The sequence below is a fragment of the Castor canadensis genome, chromosome 13 (assembly GCF_047511655.1).
Source record: "Castor canadensis chromosome 13, mCasCan1.hap1v2, whole genome shotgun sequence".
NCBI lineage: Eukaryota > Metazoa > Chordata > Mammalia > Rodentia > Castoridae > Castor > Castor canadensis.
Genome location: NC_133398.1, coordinates 91992751 through 92012599, shown reverse-complemented (window position 1 = coordinate 92012599; position 19849 = coordinate 91992751). Strand labels below are relative to the sequence as shown.

General features: G+C 36.8%; 1 protein-coding gene across 10 annotated transcripts in view; it reads right to left on the bottom strand.

Moving 5' to 3' along the window:
- The window catches only part of Kif27 (kinesin family member 27), a 103003-nt gene that overhangs the window by 81957 nt on the left and 1197 nt on the right, over positions 1-19849 (bottom strand). For 2 of the 10 annotated variants that reach the window (XM_074052286.1, XM_074052283.1), the window contains exons 2-4: positions 16705-16905; positions 10888-11846; positions 3438-3581 (exon numbers count right to left, since the gene is read on the bottom strand). In XM_074052286.1, the coding sequence (XP_073908387.1) occupies positions 3438-3581; positions 10888-11846; positions 16705-16905 (1304 nt within the window). Of the gene's footprint in view, positions 1-3437; positions 3582-10887; positions 11847-12287; positions 12388-16704; positions 16906-19849 lie in introns of those variants that run through there. The other 8 variants (XM_074052288.1, XM_074052285.1, XM_074052291.1 and 5 more) reach the window with 7 other exon arrangements.

Below are 19849 nucleotides of genomic sequence, written 5' to 3'. Positions count from 1 at the left end.
GTGTCTAGAAACATAATCTACCAAAACTGAACCATAAGGAGGACACAGAAAACGAAAACAGAGACCAATAAAAAAATAACAAGATTGGGGGGGAAAGGGTGGGAGCGGGCGGAGAAATGACCCAAACAATGTTTGCACATGTGAATAAATGAATATAAATAAATAAATAAAACAAGACTGATCATTAACACAACAAAGATGCCCAGAACCTGATGGCTTCACTGCTGAACTTTACCAAACTTTTAAAAAACTAAAGCCAATTCTTCTGAAACTATTTCAAATTATTAAAAGTGAAGAAACCTTTTCAAATTATTCTACAAGGCCAGCATTATCCTAATACCAAAAACAAAGACACAAGAAGAAAGTTGCACACCAATATCCCTAATTGCTGAAAAAATTCTTGACAAAAAGTAAATTGAATCAAACAGCAAGTACATCAAAAAGATTACACACCACAATCAAGTCAGATTTATCCCAGGGATGCAAGGGTGGTTCAGGATATGCAAATCGATAAATTTAATGCATCAACTCAACAGAATGAAGGATAAAATCCACAGGATCCACCTGAGATTAGAGCTCAGTGGTGAGAGCTTGCATAGTATGTGTCAGGTTCTGGATTCAATCCCAGCACCACACACACACACCCCTTACTAGATGCAGAAAAAGTACTGAATAAAATTGAATAACCCAGGCATGATGGTGCACACCTGTAATCTCAGAACTTGGATGGCAGAAACAGGAAGATCATAAGTTCCAGGCCAGCGTGGGCTGCATAGCAAGACCCTATTAATAACAGTAATATATCTGAGGATGGGAATGTAGCTCAGTGGTAGAGCACTTACCTAGCTTATGTGAGGACCTAAATCTGATCCCAAGGACCACAAGTTAATTAACTCTACATATATATCTTCATGACAAAAACCCTTAAGAAAGAGATATAGTAAGAAGGTACCTCAACACTGTAAGACAAGACAATAATACAAACCCACAGTCTATATCATACTGAATGGTAAAAAGCTAAAATTATTTCCTCTGTGAAAAGGAACAAAACAAGAATGTCCACTTCTACCAGTCTTACTCAATACGATACTGGAAATTTTAGTCACTGCAATAAAACAAGAGGTAAGAAAAGCATTTCAAAATGACCAAATAAAAGGCATTTCAGAAGGGGATTGGACTTTGAGCACATGATAAAAGCGAGAACACACAAGGGAGGGGGTGAGGATAGGTAAGACACCTAAAAAATTAGCTAGCATTTGTTGCCCTTACCGCAGAGAAACTAAAGCAGATACCTTAAAAGCAACTGAGGCCAATAGGAAAAGGGGACCAGGAACTAGAGAAAAGGTTAGATCAAAAAGAATTAACCTAGAAAGTAACACCCACGCACAGGAAATTAATGTGAGTGAATGCCCTGTATAGCTATCCTTATCTCAACCAGCAAAAACCCTTGTTCCTTCCTATTATTGCTTATACTCTCTCTACAACAAAATTAGAAATAAGGGCAAAATAGTTTCTGCTGGGTATTGAGGGGAAGGAGGGGAGAGGGAGGGGGCAGAGTGGGTGGGAAGGGAGGGGGTGGGGGTAGGGGCAGGGGAGAGAAATGACCCAAGCCTTGTATGCACATATGAATAATTAAACAATAAAAAAGAGGCATTTGAGAAATAATAGAGGAAAGGGGAGGTCAAGTTATCCCTGTTTATAGACAACATGATTCTATAGACTCCCCAAAAAATCTGTTAGAACTGATAAGGCAGGATACAAAAATCAATATTCAAAAATCAGTAGCTTTTTCATACACTAATAACAAAACTGCTGAGAAAGAAACCAAGAAACCAATCTCATTCACAAAGATGTAAATAACCTCTACAATGAAAACTACAAAACCCCAATAAAAGAAATTGAAGAGAACACACACAAAGATGAAATTACTTTCTAAGTTCATGGACTGGAAGAATCAATATTGTTAAAATGTCCATTACTACCCAATCTACAACTTCAATGCAATACTTATGAAAATACCAGTACATTGTTCACAGAAATAAAAAATCTCCCCAAATTTGTGTGGAATTACAAAAGACTTCAAATAATTAAAGCAATACTGAGGAAAAGAACAAAGCTGAAGACATTATAAAATCTGACTTCAAAACCTATGATAAAGTGAAAACCAGAACAGCATAGTACTGGTATAAAAACAAACAGAGACCAATGCAGCAGAACACAGGACCCAGAAGTAAATCCATGTACTTATAGCCAACCGGTTTTTGACAAAGGTAGCAAAGACATACATTGGGGAAAGTCTCTTCAGTAAATGGTGCTAAAAATTAAATATTCACATGGAAAAAGAAAAAAACTGGACCTCCATCTCTTACTACATAAAAAATTAATTCAAAATGGGTCAAAGACTTATGACTTAAAACTACCAGGAAAAAAAAAAAACAAAGGGAAAATTTTTCAGGATAATGGCCTTAGCAAAAATTTTTCAGATATGACCTCCAAAGCACAGCAAACACAGCCAGGTGTGGTGGTACATGCCAGCACACAGGAGGCTGAGGCTGGAGGATAGGAAGTTTAAGGCCAGCCTAGGTCACATAATAAGACCCTGTCTCCAAATAAACAAATATTAAAAATAATTTATAATCAGAAAGGTTAAAAAAAAGAATAAAATGTCTAAATCAAAATCTAATTTGCACTAGATCAAATTATTTCTCTGGGCATTAGTTACTATCTGATATGAAGCTAAAGGCTTTGAATGATATTAACCATTTGCAGGGTAAAGAGTCACCATCAAGGAGTATAATATTTAGGAACATACTAAATATTATAATGCAGGCTATCTATATTAACCATAGAAATGGTTAGAGAATTTTTTGTAAGATTTAAGCAAAGTTAATGAACAAATCACTTATGGGATGTAAGAGAATAATTTAATTTAAAAGTTTAAATTTTAAAAGTTTAAATTATATGTTTGCCTTCCAACTCTTTTGAGTTTTTTTGATTGTGTGTGTGTGTGTGTGTGTGTGTGTGTGTATGTGTGTGTGTTGATGCTAAAGATGGATCCTAGGGTCTAGCACATGCTAGGGAAGTACTCTCCCACCGGGCTACCAGCCCTACCTTCCAACTCTTAAAATCACACTGCCTAGTAACTTAGCAAACAACTAAAGGCAAAAAAGTATGGAGAAAAAAATAACCATTATCTAATGTATAAATTAAGTTCCTGGATATTATCTTTATATTTGTGAAATAGAATCAGGCTAACAATAAACATATTTTCCCCTTAGGCTGATTCAGAGGGAATATTATAATTCTTTTCAAGTGCCTATGTCCAGAACTCTTCAACTGAAATACACTTTCGTAAATGTACCCATTTATCATTTAAAATGTTGTTCTGTTTGGTTAGGTACTACATCTACAGAGCTAGATACACTAAGAAACCCTACCTGCAATCTATTCACTTTTTGTGCTTCTTTCAAAGATACAATATGTTGTTTGTTTTCCCGTACCATCACTTGCACTTGATTCTTTAGTTCCTTCACCTCTAATTCCTTCTTATTAAATACTACTTCATCAGCAGCAAGAGCACACTGGGAGGGAGAGAAGGCACAAATGATATTTACCAGGGAAATTCTCAAGAAAACCTACGTAACATCACAAAACTCATATAAAGACAGCTTGACAATGTCTTAGAATTTTTTTACCCTTTTCATTTCAACTTTTTTTCTGGTTTATTTGTAAGAAAGACAAAAACAGTTGAGGACCTGTCACTGCTAAACCCTAGGAATTAATTACCATGAAGACAAGAACATTTGCCTTATCTTTATTTCCTGCATATGAAAACTAGTTATCTAGGTTCTAGCATACATACAACAAAACTTTTTCAAGTTTGCTAGAATTATCATGTGATTTTAATCAAAAAGATCATATTTTCTAAACTGATCTATAGTAAGTAATAATATTTGAATTTGGACATTTAAATAAAGTATACTTGGGAATTTTGTATACTTTCACTATGCGAAATACAGTTACATAGTTTTATTTCTTGGTTTCTGATGAAATAGTCCATTTTTAAGTAAACTTAGGATATACAAATAATTTTTAAAATTAAGTTGAATAAACGCAATTATTTAAGTGTCTACTTCATGCCAGATACCAACTTGGTATTTTGAAAATTTCAGTGAATAAACATGATTCCCTTCGATGAAGAAACTAAGGCTCAGTGAAATTAAAACCTCTTCCTAAAATGATACAGTGGCTAAACCAAATTTATAAGATTCAATCCCAGGGCCTATCTGTATCAAAAGTTTTCTACAAAGCAAAAGCCAGAATGAGTAGCTCATTTACAAAAACACTATTCACTTTACAAATAAAATTTAATCCATAAAATGTAGTCTGTGCATGACTCTTCTGGAGATGGCAAGGTAGAGGATGGGTCCCTACACTGGCAACCTTTCTGAGCCCAGCCTTGATTTTACCACAGATTCACACTTGCTTTGGGCAAGTCCCTTCTATTCTCTGTTTGGGATTATTAAGTTACCAAAGGAGGAGGGGATATATAATTCTCAAGGTCTAGATAATGCTATATGGTTGTATCACTTATGTGACTACTCTCTTCTAAAAGTAAGATATAACTATAATTCTCATGAATTGATTATCCTGTTTCTATATGCAACTAATTGTCTATTTTGGAAGTTCAAAATGTAACTTCTCTCCTGTTTCTGCATATTTAAGTATTTTCACATATGTTTTATAACTTAGTTTTATTTAGTTTACTATTTATTTAACAGTGCTTAATATACTCATCTTCATATACTACTCTTGTGCTCAAAATCTGGAATTAAAAAAAAGCAACAAAGAAGCTGGATGCAGTAGCTCACACCTGTAATCACAGCTACTTGGCAAGTGGAGATCAGGAGAATTGCAGTTTCAGGCCATTTCCAGGCAAAAAGTTAGCTAGACTCCCATCTCAAACAATAACCTGGGTACGGTGGTACATACTTGTGATTTTAGCTAAGAGGATCAATGTTTGAGGATAAAAACTCCAGACCCTAACCTAAAAATTAAAGCAACAACAGGCTGGGGGCACGGCTCAAGTGGTAGAGTGCCTGCCTAGCAAGCACCTGAATTCAAACTCCAGTTCTTGCGGGGGAGAAAAGAAAAAAAGGAAAAAAAAAAAAAAGCAACAAAGTCCCTTAAGAAGTATGAGGGGATGGAGTGCTTCAATAATTGACTAATGGTGAAAAACTGAGGTTATAAAAATGGTCAGATCCTAAAAGGGAAGAGAATGGTAACTTCAAAATAAACACTAACTTCAAAATAAACAGTTACTTCCTAAGCATTTATAATCTGGCCAATTGTCATCTGTGAATTGGCCACAATCTCATATTAGCCAAGAATTTTTTTAATAAGTATTTACCTGCTTGCCTAATAGACTCAAGAAGCAGGGCTGAGAAAGAAAATATTCTTGCTTCTCCTCACTCAGACTGCCATCCTGTCACCTTGCCTAGCAATCTCCCTAAGCATCCCAGTTTACCAAGCTACCTTCACAGTAACCCTTGGATGTGTCCTTCCCTATGACTACTAAATCTGATTGCTTAGCTGCCACTAATATACGCCCTAGGCAAGGGAGGGAAAAAATAATGGAAGGAGACAATAACTAACAATCATTGAGCCTTACTATGGCAGGCAGCCTTCTCTTTGCTTTTTGGATACTAATGTTTTAATCTTCACCACAGCTATATAAAGTAAGTATTATTGTTTCCATTTTACAGATGAGGAAATTGAAACACAGAAAGGTCAAGTATAAACCAAAGGTTATGGAGCTGGTAAGCAGAGGAGAGAGCTGTAGATTCAAATCTAGAGTTTGGCACTCATCTTCTTAACCAGTTTTTTGGCATCTCACAGAAAAGGAAGGGTAAAAAACAAATTTTTAGAAAGGATACACAAATCAGGGTACAGAATGACCCAAACAATGTATGCACATGTGAATAAAAGATACACAAAGTGAGAAATAACACCAGTCATTTCACCATTTGCTATTCAGTAATACCCAAAGATTATTAATCATGCAAGATCCTAGACAAAAAAGTGGGGGGAGCTGTATCCCTCACTTTGAGATTTATAATACTTACTAGCATTTTCAAAGTTCTGAGACGTTTTGCCATTAAGACTACTTTCTGCTGGTGGAATGGTTCAAGTGGTAAAGTATCTGTCTAGCAAGTGTGATGCCCTGAGTTCAAACCCCAGCACTGCCAAAAAAAAAATTAGCAAAGACTGCATTCTGCAATCTAGCATTCCCCCAAATAATCTGATGACATTACCCTTTTTCAGCAAGACTGTTAATATCTTTAGGAAGTCATAATCTAGAGCAACTTTAAATGTAGAGATTCCAGCAGATGGAGTAAGAAAGTAACCACCTTCCCACCCCCAAGCAGTGCCTTATATGGGCTTTCAATTTCAGCCACCTAAAAGCAAGAAGGAAAGAAAAGTGGTTGATTACCAACTCCTTCCAATTACCTGTACTTCCTGCTCTACCAGTCTCTTATACTAAAGAGAAGGGCTGCTCTATGTAGGAATGAGCATGGTTACTACCAAAAAAAAAAAAAGGAAGAAAAAAAGAAACCCTAATTTTAAAACAATATTACCTTAAATGCTTATGTTTACATATTTAATATGCATTAAATAAAATACTGAAAGCTTTGTAGTAGAGCAGCAGTTCTCACAGTGTGTTCTACAAAGACCCTTTTCAGGGCATCCATGAGGTCAGAATCATTTTCTCAATTAATATTAAGACAGTATTTGCCTTTTTCCCCATGCTGCCATTTGTGCTGATGGTGCAAAAGCAATGGTGAATAAATATGCTGGCTTCTTAATACAAATAAAGGAATGATACCAAATGCAATAATAATCATTGCATCTGCAATTGTATGCACTCACAATACAAATCAATGTTAGACTTTTTGTGTTTTTTGGGCGAGATGGAAGTTTGAACTCAGGACTTCATGCTTGCACAGCAGGTGCCCTACCACTAGAGCCACACCTCAACCACCTTTACTTCAGAATGTCTTGGTGAAGCAATAAAAATTCTTTAACCCTCAACTCTGGAGCTTTTGTTTTATCTTTCGGTACTCAGTATGACAAAGTGAAAGGTATGTGTAAAGTATTTTTGCTGCATGCTGAAGGAAAACAGTTGTATGTAGGAACTTGTGCAGCTGAATCCTAAGCAGAAATCACCACTTCAGAATAACAAATTAAGCCTGGCGCAGTGGCTCATACCTATAATCCCAGCTACTTGGGAGGGGAGATCAGGAGGATCATGGTTTGAGGCCAGCCTGGGCAAAATTTTGAGAGATTACATCTCAACCAATAGCTGGGCATCGTGGTCCATATCTGTTATTCCGGCAACACAGGAAGCATAAATAGGAGGATCCTAGGCCAGCCCAGATAAAAATGGGAGACTCTATCCCTAAAATAAGTAAAGCAAAAAGGGCTGGGGGTGAGGCTCAAGTGGTAGAACATCTGCCTATCAAGTTCAAGATTCTGAGTTCAACCACCAATACCACCAAAAAAAAAAAAAAAGATAACAAATGATGGTATAGTGGTGCATGCCTACAATCCAAGCACTCAGGAGGATGAGGATGGAGACTCAAGAGTTAGAAGCCAGCCTGGACTCCATAGCAAGACCCTGCATCAAAACAGCAACCAAAAAGAAATGACAAACCATAGTTATTCACACTTGGGTATGTAGCAGATATTTTCTCAAAAATGAGAAGCTATCATTTCAAGGAAAACAATTGTTACTAATGATAAAGTTTCACAAAAAAGTTAGAATTCTGGAAAACATTTCTGCTAGTATTAGCTTGATGGCTTCCAATAAATACTTAAGGACTTTATTAGTGAGCTCACTGGTGACATTAACAATAATGGCTGGGTGTGGTGGTGAACATCTGTAATCCCAAGTACTCTGGAGATGGAGGCAGAAGGATTGAGAGTTCATCTAGCCCTAGGAAAGTTAACAAGAGCCAATTCCTCCCAAAACAAAATATAAACAATAGAGCTAGAGACACAGCTCAAGTGGTAGAGCACTTGTCTAGCACATTCAACCCCCAGTATCACAAAAAAAGGTAATCTTTTGGTAATATAACAATGAAATTGAGTATCTGTATAACTTAGTACAGAAATATTTTGCAAATGACCAGTTTATGATACTCAAAATCATCTGTGGGTAAAAGATCCACTTAAGGTAAGACAGGGCTGGTGGCATGGCTCAAGTTATAGAGTGCATGCGTAGCAAGCACAAGGCCCTGAGTTCAAACCCCAGTACTTCCAAAAGAAAAGAAAAGGGCTGGAGGAGTGGCTCAAGTGGTAAAGTACCTGTCTAGCCATTGTGAAGCCTGAGTTCAAACCCCACTACTGCCAAAAAAAAAAAAAAAAAAAAAACACCAAATAAACAAAAAAACCTTTCAAATCATACATTACAAGTAAAGACTTGTTAAGTTCTGCTCTGATATCAAAGAAGAATTTCCAAGCCAGGAGTGGTGGTATATGACTATAATCCCAGCTACTCAGGAGGCACAGAGGATCTCCAGTTTGAGGCCAGCTTGGGCAAAATTAACAAAACAAAACAAAAAGGCTAGGGGCATAGATCAAGTGACAGAGCACTTTCTTAGCATGCAGGAGACCCTGGGTTCAATTACCATTATGGAGGGGGAAAAAAAAAAAAAGCAAAGAATTTCTACAATTATCTGACAAAGTTATTAAAATACTCCTCCCTTCCAACTACAAATCTACATGAGACTGGCTCTTCTTTAGAACTTCAACAACATATGGTAACAATCTGATGAAGCACATAATGAAAATCCAATTGTCTTCTATTAAGCCAGATGTTAAAGATTCCTGCAAAAATGTAAACAGCTCTACTCTTACTCTTTTTTTTTTTTTTTTTTTTACAATGCTGGGGATAAACCCAGAGCCTCACAAATACTAGGCAAACCCTCTACCACTGAGCTACATCCCCAGCCCAGGTCTTGGAAAAGTCATTTTTCATGAAAAAATGTTCTTTATACTAACAAGTTAGTAACTGGGTTATTACTGTTAGCCTTACTAAATGATTAAGTAGTTTGATTTTTTTTTTCAGTTTCTTTTTTTTTTTTTTAAATAACACTTTTTTTGAGATAGGACTTCACTACACAGCCCAGCCTGGCCTTGAACTCATGATCCTCCCGCCTCCCAGTATTGGACCACTCCAGCCCTCAGTTTTAACTCTAATGTGGTAAATCTCAAAGATATATAATCCACATAAACAATAGGTCTTTGGGAGCATCTTGATTTTATAAGTGCAAAGAAGACGGGAATGGTGTTTCAGGGATATAATCCCAGCAACTGGGAAGCAGAGACAGGAGTTCAAGACCAGCCTGTACATAATGACCTGGTCTCAAAAAAGAAAAAAAAAGCAGGGGCCAGGTGCAGTGGCTCATACCTATAATTCTAGCTACTTAGGAGGTAAAGATAAAAAAAACTCATGATTTGAGACCAGCACAGGCAAAAAAATTAAAAATTAGGAAGACCCCATCTCAACAACAACAAAAAAAACCCTCAGGTGTGGCAATCAGCACCTGTGAGTCCAGCTATGAGGGAGGCCACAGGTTAGGAGGTAGGAGGATCTCAACTGAGGCTGGCCCCAGACTAAAAGGGCTTATGTGTAGCTTAAGTGATAGGGCACTTGCCTGGACTCAAATACCAGTACTGGAAAAAAAAGTGCAAAGAAGCTCTACAATCAAAAAATTTGAGAAATGCAGTAATACAGAATAATACAAATGGCTTCCAATACATATGAAGGTATATAGAAACTATTTCTAAATAGAAAGCTATACTTTTATCTATGTCTTCCTATATTTCAAAACAACACAATGGAAGTTGGACACCATGCTACTTAAAGGAACTGAAGGCCCATCCATCTGTTCACTGGCTTCTGCTTACAAACTCCCAAAAGCAGAACCAGATTTATCTCATTCTCCACTATCTCACCCATGACAAACAATCTTCATGCAAAAAAATGGAGAGGATAATTCTGAACTCAAAATATGTACATACAATATGAATGCATCTTCATACCTACATTGTTTAAATATTATTAAACATGTCAATTTGTATTTTTTTTATCTTTACTCTGAATTCAAAGGAAAGTACTGTCTTTTACTTTTTTTTTTTTTTGGTTATACCAGGGCTTGAACTCAGAGACTCAAACTTGCTAAGCAGGTACTCTACCACTTGTGCCACACCTGCAGTCCATTTTGCTTTGGTAATTTTGGAGATGGGGGTCTCAAAAATTGCCTGGGCTGGCTTCAAAATGCAATCCTCCCGATCTCAGCCTCCCAAGTAGCTAAGATTACAGCTTTTATGAACCATCGACCTGCTGGAGGTGTGGCCCAAATGGTAGAGTGCTTGCCTACCAAGTACGAACACTGAGTTCAAACCCTAGTACCATCAAAAAAAAAAAAAAATCCAGAAAAGCAAAACAAAACCAAAAAACCCTATAGACCCATAGACAGAGAGAAACTGAATGAGGTACAAATTAATTTTGTTTCTGAAAACATTTCTTCTCATCTTCTAAACTGATAGCAAGGTCCACAAGGTTCTACTTAATAAAATATAACACATTAAGATATATTTTAATCATAAGAGAAGGAAGATGAACCAGTAAAGGTAAAATGTTGATGAAGAAGCAACAGGAAAAGAAAGAGTAGAAAGAAACAAAGCAAGTGAAAGGCAAATGAGATTTTACAGGTAATTCATTTTAAAAACTTCTGAAGTTCCAAAGTGACTTTTAGAATTTACTTGCCCAAATAAACATAGTCCATAAGAAAGTTACTCATAAAAATAATGTCTAGGTACCTGGTATTTCTTAAGCTTTCTCTTCAGCTGGAGAACTGTAATATGCTGTGGTCCCTCTTCCAGATTTTCAATGCCTTGGATCCCTCGGAATGAAGTGAGGACAGCCTTCCTGACCTTTTGGGTCATGTTAAACCACTCCTGCAGTTTGTGCTGCTGCTTTTGGTTTAGTCTGACAGAATCTTTTAAATCCACGAGGAAGGTAAAGGCCTCCTCTACACAATTTTGGTAGCCCTGACACTCCTCTTGTAGCTGAGCTACTTGCTCCTCAAGAGAATGAATCCTGTTTTTACCAGGAGCGCCCTCTTGATGGATCTGGCTAGTTCGGCTGATACTTGCCTGCTGGCTTTGCAAAGCTTGTCGCAGCAACTTAATTTCAAATTCCATTTCATCCATTCGGTCTGATTCTGGGCTAAAGTTTAAAGTGGGTTTGTTTCTAATGTTCCGTGCTCTGTTGGCATATTTGAGAGAATTTAAGGACTCATCAAAGTCCGAGGAAGATGGGCTAACACAGGTGATCATGACAGTCTTGGCCCTGCCTCCCAGGGAATCTTTCAGAAGCCGAGTAATTTTAGCATCCCTGTATGGGATATGTGAACTCTTCCTGCGTGGGTGTCCAAGAGCACTTATTACATTTCCCAAAGCCAGCAAGCCACTGTTGATTTGAATGGATTCTTTGAACCGTTCACTGGTATTCCCGGTTTTGGTCACTCTCTCTGATCCAGACAAATCTACAAAATGGAACTTGGAGACAATTTGCCGATGTGAATACCATAATTCATCTTCAGCTGCTTCTGTATTTTTCTCAATTTGACAAATGCTGATTGTAAAAATTGCATGTGATCTACTGGAGTGTTCATTCATCTGGGTGGTACCTGTATGTCTGGCCGCATTCCCCACCTCCAGAAGACTCATCACCTCATCCACAGTCTCCACATGGCATTCCTTGGCCCCAACAATCACTTAAAATAGCAACAGCAAGTTTTAAAACAAAGTTTTCATAAAAATCTAGCACAGTTAATTTAACCACATAACAGTTATCATTTTCTAAACAGCCCAGTCAAGATAGCTCCTTTTAAAAAAATAGCATTTCAAATAACAGTAACATCTGCAACATCATTAAATGATTTCAGAAAATCTCCCAAAGGAACCATTTTAATAGACACTACACATTTTGATGTTTAAACTCTAAAAGATCTAATATATTTTTTTAAACCTAGGTTTTTTTTTTTTTGTCAAACATCACACTTGATTCTTTAAAATGACTGACAAAAAAATCTTGAGCTAGGAGTATAGCTAGGGGTGTAATACATGAGGCCTTGGGTTAAATCCCGACACCCAAAAGAAAACCCCAAAACAAAAAAGTACATACACACATATACAATGCAAACAAACAAACAAACCTTTGTTTCAATATTCTGTTTTGTCTTACTTAGGTAGTTCAATATAGTTTCTCTCTTCTGGATAGACTGGTGGTTTGAGTTTCTTGTATCTTATGGAATGTAATTATTGAATCTTATATCAAAAATGACAAAAATAATATATGCAAGTTGTAAAACATTAAAGAATACTGAAGTATACACTATACTACTATTCCTAATAAATGTGATGATTAATTAAAAGAGATTAAAGATATTACTCAAAATAATCAGAAGTAATTAAAAGAAAAAAATTAGTTTCTTTTCAATTTTGTTAATATTCAATCCATCCTTATCTTAAGGGTGTTTTTGTATTATGGACTCATAATCAATGATGAATGAAATACAAATACAAATAAAGTTGATAATTCATTTAAAAAATAGGTATGTCCTACGTAGTATCAGATTGCAAGGTAAACAGATAGCAATTCAAAAAAAGCTTCTATTTTTTTTAACAACAGTGTAAGAACCAAATGCAACTTAAGCTTACTACCTGCATTAATTGTTTATATCCAAAAATACTTCAAAAAGGAATAGGTACATTTGAGATTTGAATCAGAAGTAAAGCTCCTGATCCTCACTCGAAGTACAGTGCCATGTTTCCTCTTCAATCAGATCCTGTTGTGTCACTGTTTCTTTAAAAAATAATCATTTCACTTATATTATTTCTATCATGACACTTTTGAAGTAACTAGTTCATTTAAAGTTCTAAACCAGTTGAGGTGGTTCATGCCTGTAATCCCAGGTACTTGGGAGGCAGAGTTGGGAAGACTGAACTTTGAGGCCAGCCTTCTGGTCAAAAAAAAATTGAGAACCTATCTCAAAGAACAAGCCAGGCGTGATAATGTACACATGTAATCTGAGCTGTGCTGGAGGAATAGGTAGGAGGATAGTGGTCCAACGGTAGCTGGACAAGAAGCTTGAGACCCTATCTGAAAATAACTACAGCTAAAAGGGATGGAGGCATGGCTCAAGTGGTAAGAGCTTGTCTAGCAAGCATTATTCCCTGAGTTCAAACCCCAGTCCTGCTAGGTGTCAGTGGCTCATGCCTGTAATCCTACCTACTTAGGAGGCTGGGATGAGGAGGCTCGAGGTTTCAGGTCAGCCTGGGCATCTGTGAGACCACATCTTCAAAATAACCAGAGCAAAATGGACTAGAGGTGTGGCTCAAGTGGCAGAGCACCAGTTTTGCAAGCATGAAGCCCTGAATTCGAAACCCAGTCAGACCAAAAACAAACAAACAAAAATCTGCCAAAATAAATAAATAAATAAGGTTCTGAAGTACCTGTACTACAAAAAGTCAGTGTTAAAATATCAAGGTTTATATAATATGGCAATGAAAACGCAAATCATCATAAGGTTTTCATGAAATTTTTCTGTTGGACTATAACTTAGCACCATGGTTTTAAAACCCACTTGCATATCACCTGGTAGCTTTATAACCTATGTCCAGATCCTATCTCAGGTCAATTACATCAGAATCTCTGAGAGGCAGAGATGAGAAATCATTTTTTTTAAGTTATCCTAGGTAATGCAAATCATGTAGCAGCCAAGGTGGACAAATACTGCTTCAGAGAGGTGCTAAAGAAATTTGTCAAACAAACACATTCTGGTTGTGAGACATTACATAAGATACATGGCAGCTGTAATTTGCTTTTGTTTGTTTTTTGTTTCTTGGTGGTGGTACTAGGGTTTAAACTCACGGCACTTGCTAGGCAGGGGCTCTACCATTTGAGCCCCATCACCAGCTCTTTTTTCTTTTTTTTGCCTCATTTTTGCCTGAGTTGGCCTCAAAGTGAGATCCTTCCAAGTTCTGGCCCCTGAATAGCAGACCCACGGGGGTGACTCGTAACACCTGGCCCCAGCTATGAAATATTTTGATCATCACATTTATTAGGAATAGTACTATAGTGTATACTTCCATGTTCTTTAATGTTTTACAACTTGCATATATTATTTTTGTCATTTTTGATGTAAGATAGAAACATTCAATAATTACATTCCATAAGATACAAGAAACTCAAACCACCAGTCTATCCAGAAGAGATAAACTATACTGAACTACCTAAGTAAGACAATAGACTTTCTAAAATATAAAACAAAAACTACTTTGTTCAAACATCTGGATTGCCACAACTGCCAACACAGGGCTATAAGAAGGCAAGATTTACTGTCCCCTGTAAGTTGCTATTTGAATGATGACACTCATTTTACTGTCCTCAGTGCTACAAATTCCCACAAGGAGTCAACTCTTCTGGCAGGATCTCCAGGAAAGTTTTACTAAATGTGTTTTCTAAGAGAAGAGGACACCAAGAACAGTTATTGCAATGTCATTAGTAAGAAAACCAGAAAACAGTCTTAATATTCCAACAAAGGAATACTTACTAAATAAATTATTATACAACATTGACGAGACAAATTACTATAGGACATTAGTTATAACTATGAAAAAATAGGGCTGGCAGACTGGTTCAAATGGTAAGAATGCCTACTTAGCAAGTGTGAATTCAAACCCCAGTGCCACCAAAGAAAAGTTAAACATGAAAATACCTAGAGGGCCAGGCAATGGTGAAGCACATCTGCCTATGATTTCAGTTACTTGGGAGGCTATAAGGAGGATCATAGTCTGAAGCCAGCCCCTGGCTAAAACACAAGACCCTATCAGAAAAATAATTAGAAAGCAAAAAAGGCATGGGGATGTGGCTCAATTGGTAGGGTGCCTGCCTAGCAAGTACAAGGCACTGAGGACAAAACCTACTACCAGCCCCACCAAAAACAAAACAAAAAAACTTAGTGACATGAAAGTGCTCACAAAGTAGAAAATAAAAATGCAAAATTAAATTTGAGCTTGCAAGTACATATTTTTTTAAATTATATGTACACAGAAAAACAAATTTGGAAGGAAATACAAAGAGAAGTTGTGGACTGGCAGTAGTGGTAAAGCACTACTTGCCTACCATGTATAAAGCCGTAGGATCAATCCCTATCGGCACAAAAAAAAAAAAAAAAGTTGCATGCTGGGCACTGGTGGCTCATGCCTGTAATCCTGAGACTCAGGAGGCAGAGATAAGGAAGATCAAGGTTCGAAGCCAGCCTGGTCAAATAGTTCCAGAGACCCTATCTCAAAAGCACCCATCACAAAAAAGGGGCTGGTGGAGTGGCACAAGGCATAGACCCTGAGCTCAAGCCCCAGTACCGCTAAAAAAAGGTTGCCATTTGTAGGTTCTGAGGTCAAAGATTAACTTTAACTTCCTAACCCGTAGTTCTCTATGTTTTCAATACGTTCTACAGTAAAAATACTAGCTTTTAAATCAGAAATTGCCAGACATGGTGGTGCACATCTATAATCCCAGCTACCCTAGAGGCAGAGACAGGATGGAGGTTTGAGGTCAGCCCAGACAAGTGCTGGAGATCCTATCTCAAAAACAAGCTGAGCATGGTGGGGCACACCCGTGGGCCCAGCTACTCAGGAAGTGAAAGTGGAAGATCAAGGTCCTAGGACAGCCCAGGGAAAGTTAGCATAAGACGCTATCTAAAACACAAACTAAAACCAAAAGAGTTGGGGGAATGGCTCAAGTGGTAGGCCACCTGCCTAGCAAGAGCAAGGCCCTAAATTCAATCCTCCATACCTCACAAACACACAAAAATTGTCATTCCTTAAAGTACTTGCATTTTCACCTTCCCTTTGCAACCCTCTCCCATTTCCAAACAATGGGTGTTAATTAATGAGGTTAACAGGTGCAAGCAAAGAAAGTTAGACCTCAGAGAAGCCTAACAAAGGATGGTAAATATCAATATGGACAAACAAAAACAAAAACACTAAACTTCTTTAACCAAAAAAAAAAGGAAGAAATAGGTGTTTGGGGAACAAAAATCAAAGAGGGAAAAAGGAGAATTTCAGATCAACTGGATGAACAGCTGAAGGAAAACCATCCTTAATTTCAGAGTATCTCTGAGAGTAAAAAACATACAAAAACAAACTTAGCCCATATCACAGTTTCAATAGAGGTCAGTCCAGAGGGGGCTGACCTCAATTATAGGAAATCAGTACCTTCAATTACAAATTAGTAAATTCACCTTACCAATCAGTCTGAAGAACTACATTTTCACCTGAGTGATTTAAATAAGACTGATAATCAATAAGCTATTTAAAATATTGGTTTTGCCAAAGTAAAAAATGAAAATAAGAGGTTGGGGTGTAGCTGGATAGTAGAGTGCTTACCTAGCATGCACAAGGCCCTGAGTTCAATTTCCAATGCCACAAAAATAAATAAATAAAAAGCAAAAACAGATTAATTTTGCTTATATATCTGTTTTTAAGAACTCCTTGGATTATATCCAGAAGCCGAATTAAGTGTATCTGTTTGCTAATGAAGGCAATCAATTAAGTAGGCTACTTTACCTGTGTTTCCTTTTCCATCTTCTCGGATGTGAAGATCTTTCATGGATGTCTCCAACTCAAGAAGATCTCTTAGGTCTTCCTTGTATACTTCTATATAGGATACTTTTATATTAAAGTCAATACTAGGATTTTCAGTGATGCTTTGAAATATTTCTTGGATAGCTCGAGGAATGATACCCTTTTGACCCTCTGCAACTGAAGCTAAAAATTAGGACAGGAAAGCACATCTGGAACTTGAAATGTAAGAAAAACCACACAATCCAAAACATACTTAATAAATGTATTTTCTTATATTTTTCTGCTATAAAAAATGTTAAGCCCTAAAACTCATGGACAAAATAAGCCAAGTGCCAGTGACTCATACCTGTAATCCTAGCTACTTGGGAGGCTGAGACGGAGAGGAACACTGTTCCAGGCCAGCCTAGACAAAAAGTTCTCAAGACCCCTTCTCAACCATTAAAAAGCTGGGTGTGGTGGCATGCACTTGTCATCCCAGCTGTGGTGGAAAGCATAAAATAGGCTCACAGTCCAGGCTGGCCTGAACAAAAAGCAAGACCCTATCTTCAAAACAACCAAAGCAAAAAAAAATGGCTGGAGGTGTGACTCAAGCAGTAGAGCCCCTGCCTAGCAATCACAAGGCCCTGAGTTCAAACCTTAGTATTGCCAAATACATTTATAGAATTAATACAATCTTCACTATTTCAAAAAATTTTTATCACCCTAAACAGAACTCTGCATCCATTAAGCATTAACTACCTCCAACCTCTAATATACTTCTTTCTCTATACTTTTTTTTTTTCTGTACTGGGGTTTGAACTTGGGGCCTCATGTTTGCTGGGCAGGTGCTCTATCACTTAAGCCACTACGCCAGCCCTCTCTGACTATTCTAGATATTTCATGCAAGTAGGCTCATATAATATTTGCCTTTCTGTGTCTGGCTTCTCCTATTATATATCAGAACTTCTTTTCTTTTTTTCTTTACAGTAGTACTGAAGTCCTAAGTTCAAATCCCAGTATACCAAAGGAAAAAAAAGTTTTTAAAAAAAGCTTACAAGGTAAATTTTAAAATGAAGGAATAAATTGAGACAAGGTTAAGTAAGTTTTTATAAACCAGGTTAGAAAATCTGCACAGTATTTTTAGCATTGTTCCACAGAAAATACATTCCAAGCAATAAAAGATTCATTAGCAAATGAACCTTAAAAACAACATGCTTCGAAAAAAAAGATTATTGAAATTCAGATTTTTGGCAACAATCATCCTAAAATCTGAACCTCTATTAACTTGAATGGACTGCCATCCTGTGGCAAGAAAAGGAAGCTGTTTGTTTTGAAGTTTGTTTTTCCAAAACAAGGGAAAATTCCTTTTTAAGAGTTTCCAGACTGGGTCTAGTGGCACTGTAAATCAAGCATTTGAGAAGCTAAGGCCAAAGAACCTTGAGCCCAGAGGCCAGTCTGGGTTTCACAGAGAGTTTGAGCTCAGCCTGGATTACCACTTCAACAAATAACAAGGCACAACAATTTAAAATATTTAAAAATTTGAATTTCAAATATTTATAATACAGATTAAATATGTATTTTGGTAACCTAAATATCACATTCCACATATGCAATGTTGGTCTTACATTCCTGAAACAGACTATTTCAGAGAGTAAACTTGTGAAGTTTAATATTCAACAGTCATTACTTTGCTATTTTATGCTACTTAAAGGATATACAAGAGTCTGTACTCACAGTCTCTAATATAAATCAATATAACTAAGTCACAAACCTCTGAATATTTTATAGCTCCTATTGGTATAAAGCATATACTACATCTTTAAGATCATAAGCCATCTGCCAATTTTTAAAAAAAGCTACAATTCTCAAGAAAAAAATGCAACTTTTTACTAGAAATATTGAATTCTGCAGAATGGTCATTTTTAAAAATTGGCATATGGGCAAGGGAACATAGCTCAAGTGGTAGAGCACCTGCATAGCAAGCATGAGACGCCTGGGTTCAAACTTTGGTACCGTCAAAAATACATTTAAAAAATAAAATAAAAAGCGGAACATATTGGGCTCTTCAGGCCTCTCCTTTTAATCTTTGGAATGAGGACTTCCTCATACTATACAGCTACTCTCCAAACTCTTCCCAATCTATGCATGTAATAAGACATTATTATATGAAAGTCACACATTTCTGAAAGTCACATATTCTATATTTGAGAAGTATAAAAACAGAAAAAATTGAGAGCTACTATATAAAGAGAAAATACTAAAATTTAGACAATGATGCATATATACAATATTCAAAAGTTTATTTTTAAATCAAAATGAGACAACAGTTTTCCAGGTGCTCTGAGAGTCATAGGTAGGATTCTCTACAAGCAGATATGAAATGGTGTGTGAGTGTAGATGTTTATTAGGGGCAAAGCCTTTGAAAGGAAGGAAGAGGAAGCAGAATTGTGCAGAAGTCACTCTGGCAAGCAGGTTCATCAAAGATGGTTCATGTGTTGTTTCCTCAGAAAATAACACATTGGAAATGCTTTGGAGACTGTGTTCCATCTTTTTCAGCTTTCCATAAATAATGTTCATAAAAAAGTTTCTTGGTTAAAAACTCTTCATGCTATGTGAAAATGAACCATGACTATAAATGATTCTTTACTTTATTCCAGCTCCTGAAACTTCCGCAGAACTTTTTTTTTTTTTTTGGTAAAAACCAATTTTAGCAAGAATCCTACACAGTGTAACAAGAATCCTCCAACCTCAATATCTCATCAATTACTCATCGTCCACCATCTCCCAGATGATGTCTGATCACCCTGGCCTGTCTTCTACAAGAATTCTATTAGTGCAGTTTGGTTAGAATCCTCCTAACTCTGATGTTAGTAATTTTCTATCCACCAGCCTCACCTTGTCCTCTGGCTATAAATTCCTACTTGTCCATGGAATTGACCCCAATCTGTCTCCCTCACTGCAAAGTCTCATTGCAGTGGTACCTACACCTATCAAAATAGTCTTGAATAAAGACTTCCTTACTATGAAAGAAAAAATTTGTTTCTGGCATAAAAATATAAATACAGGAAAAAAGTCTCAACAGAGGACTTGGCTTTCAATCCTCCACTCCATCACCAACCACCTAATTGAACAATTTCTTCATCTCTCC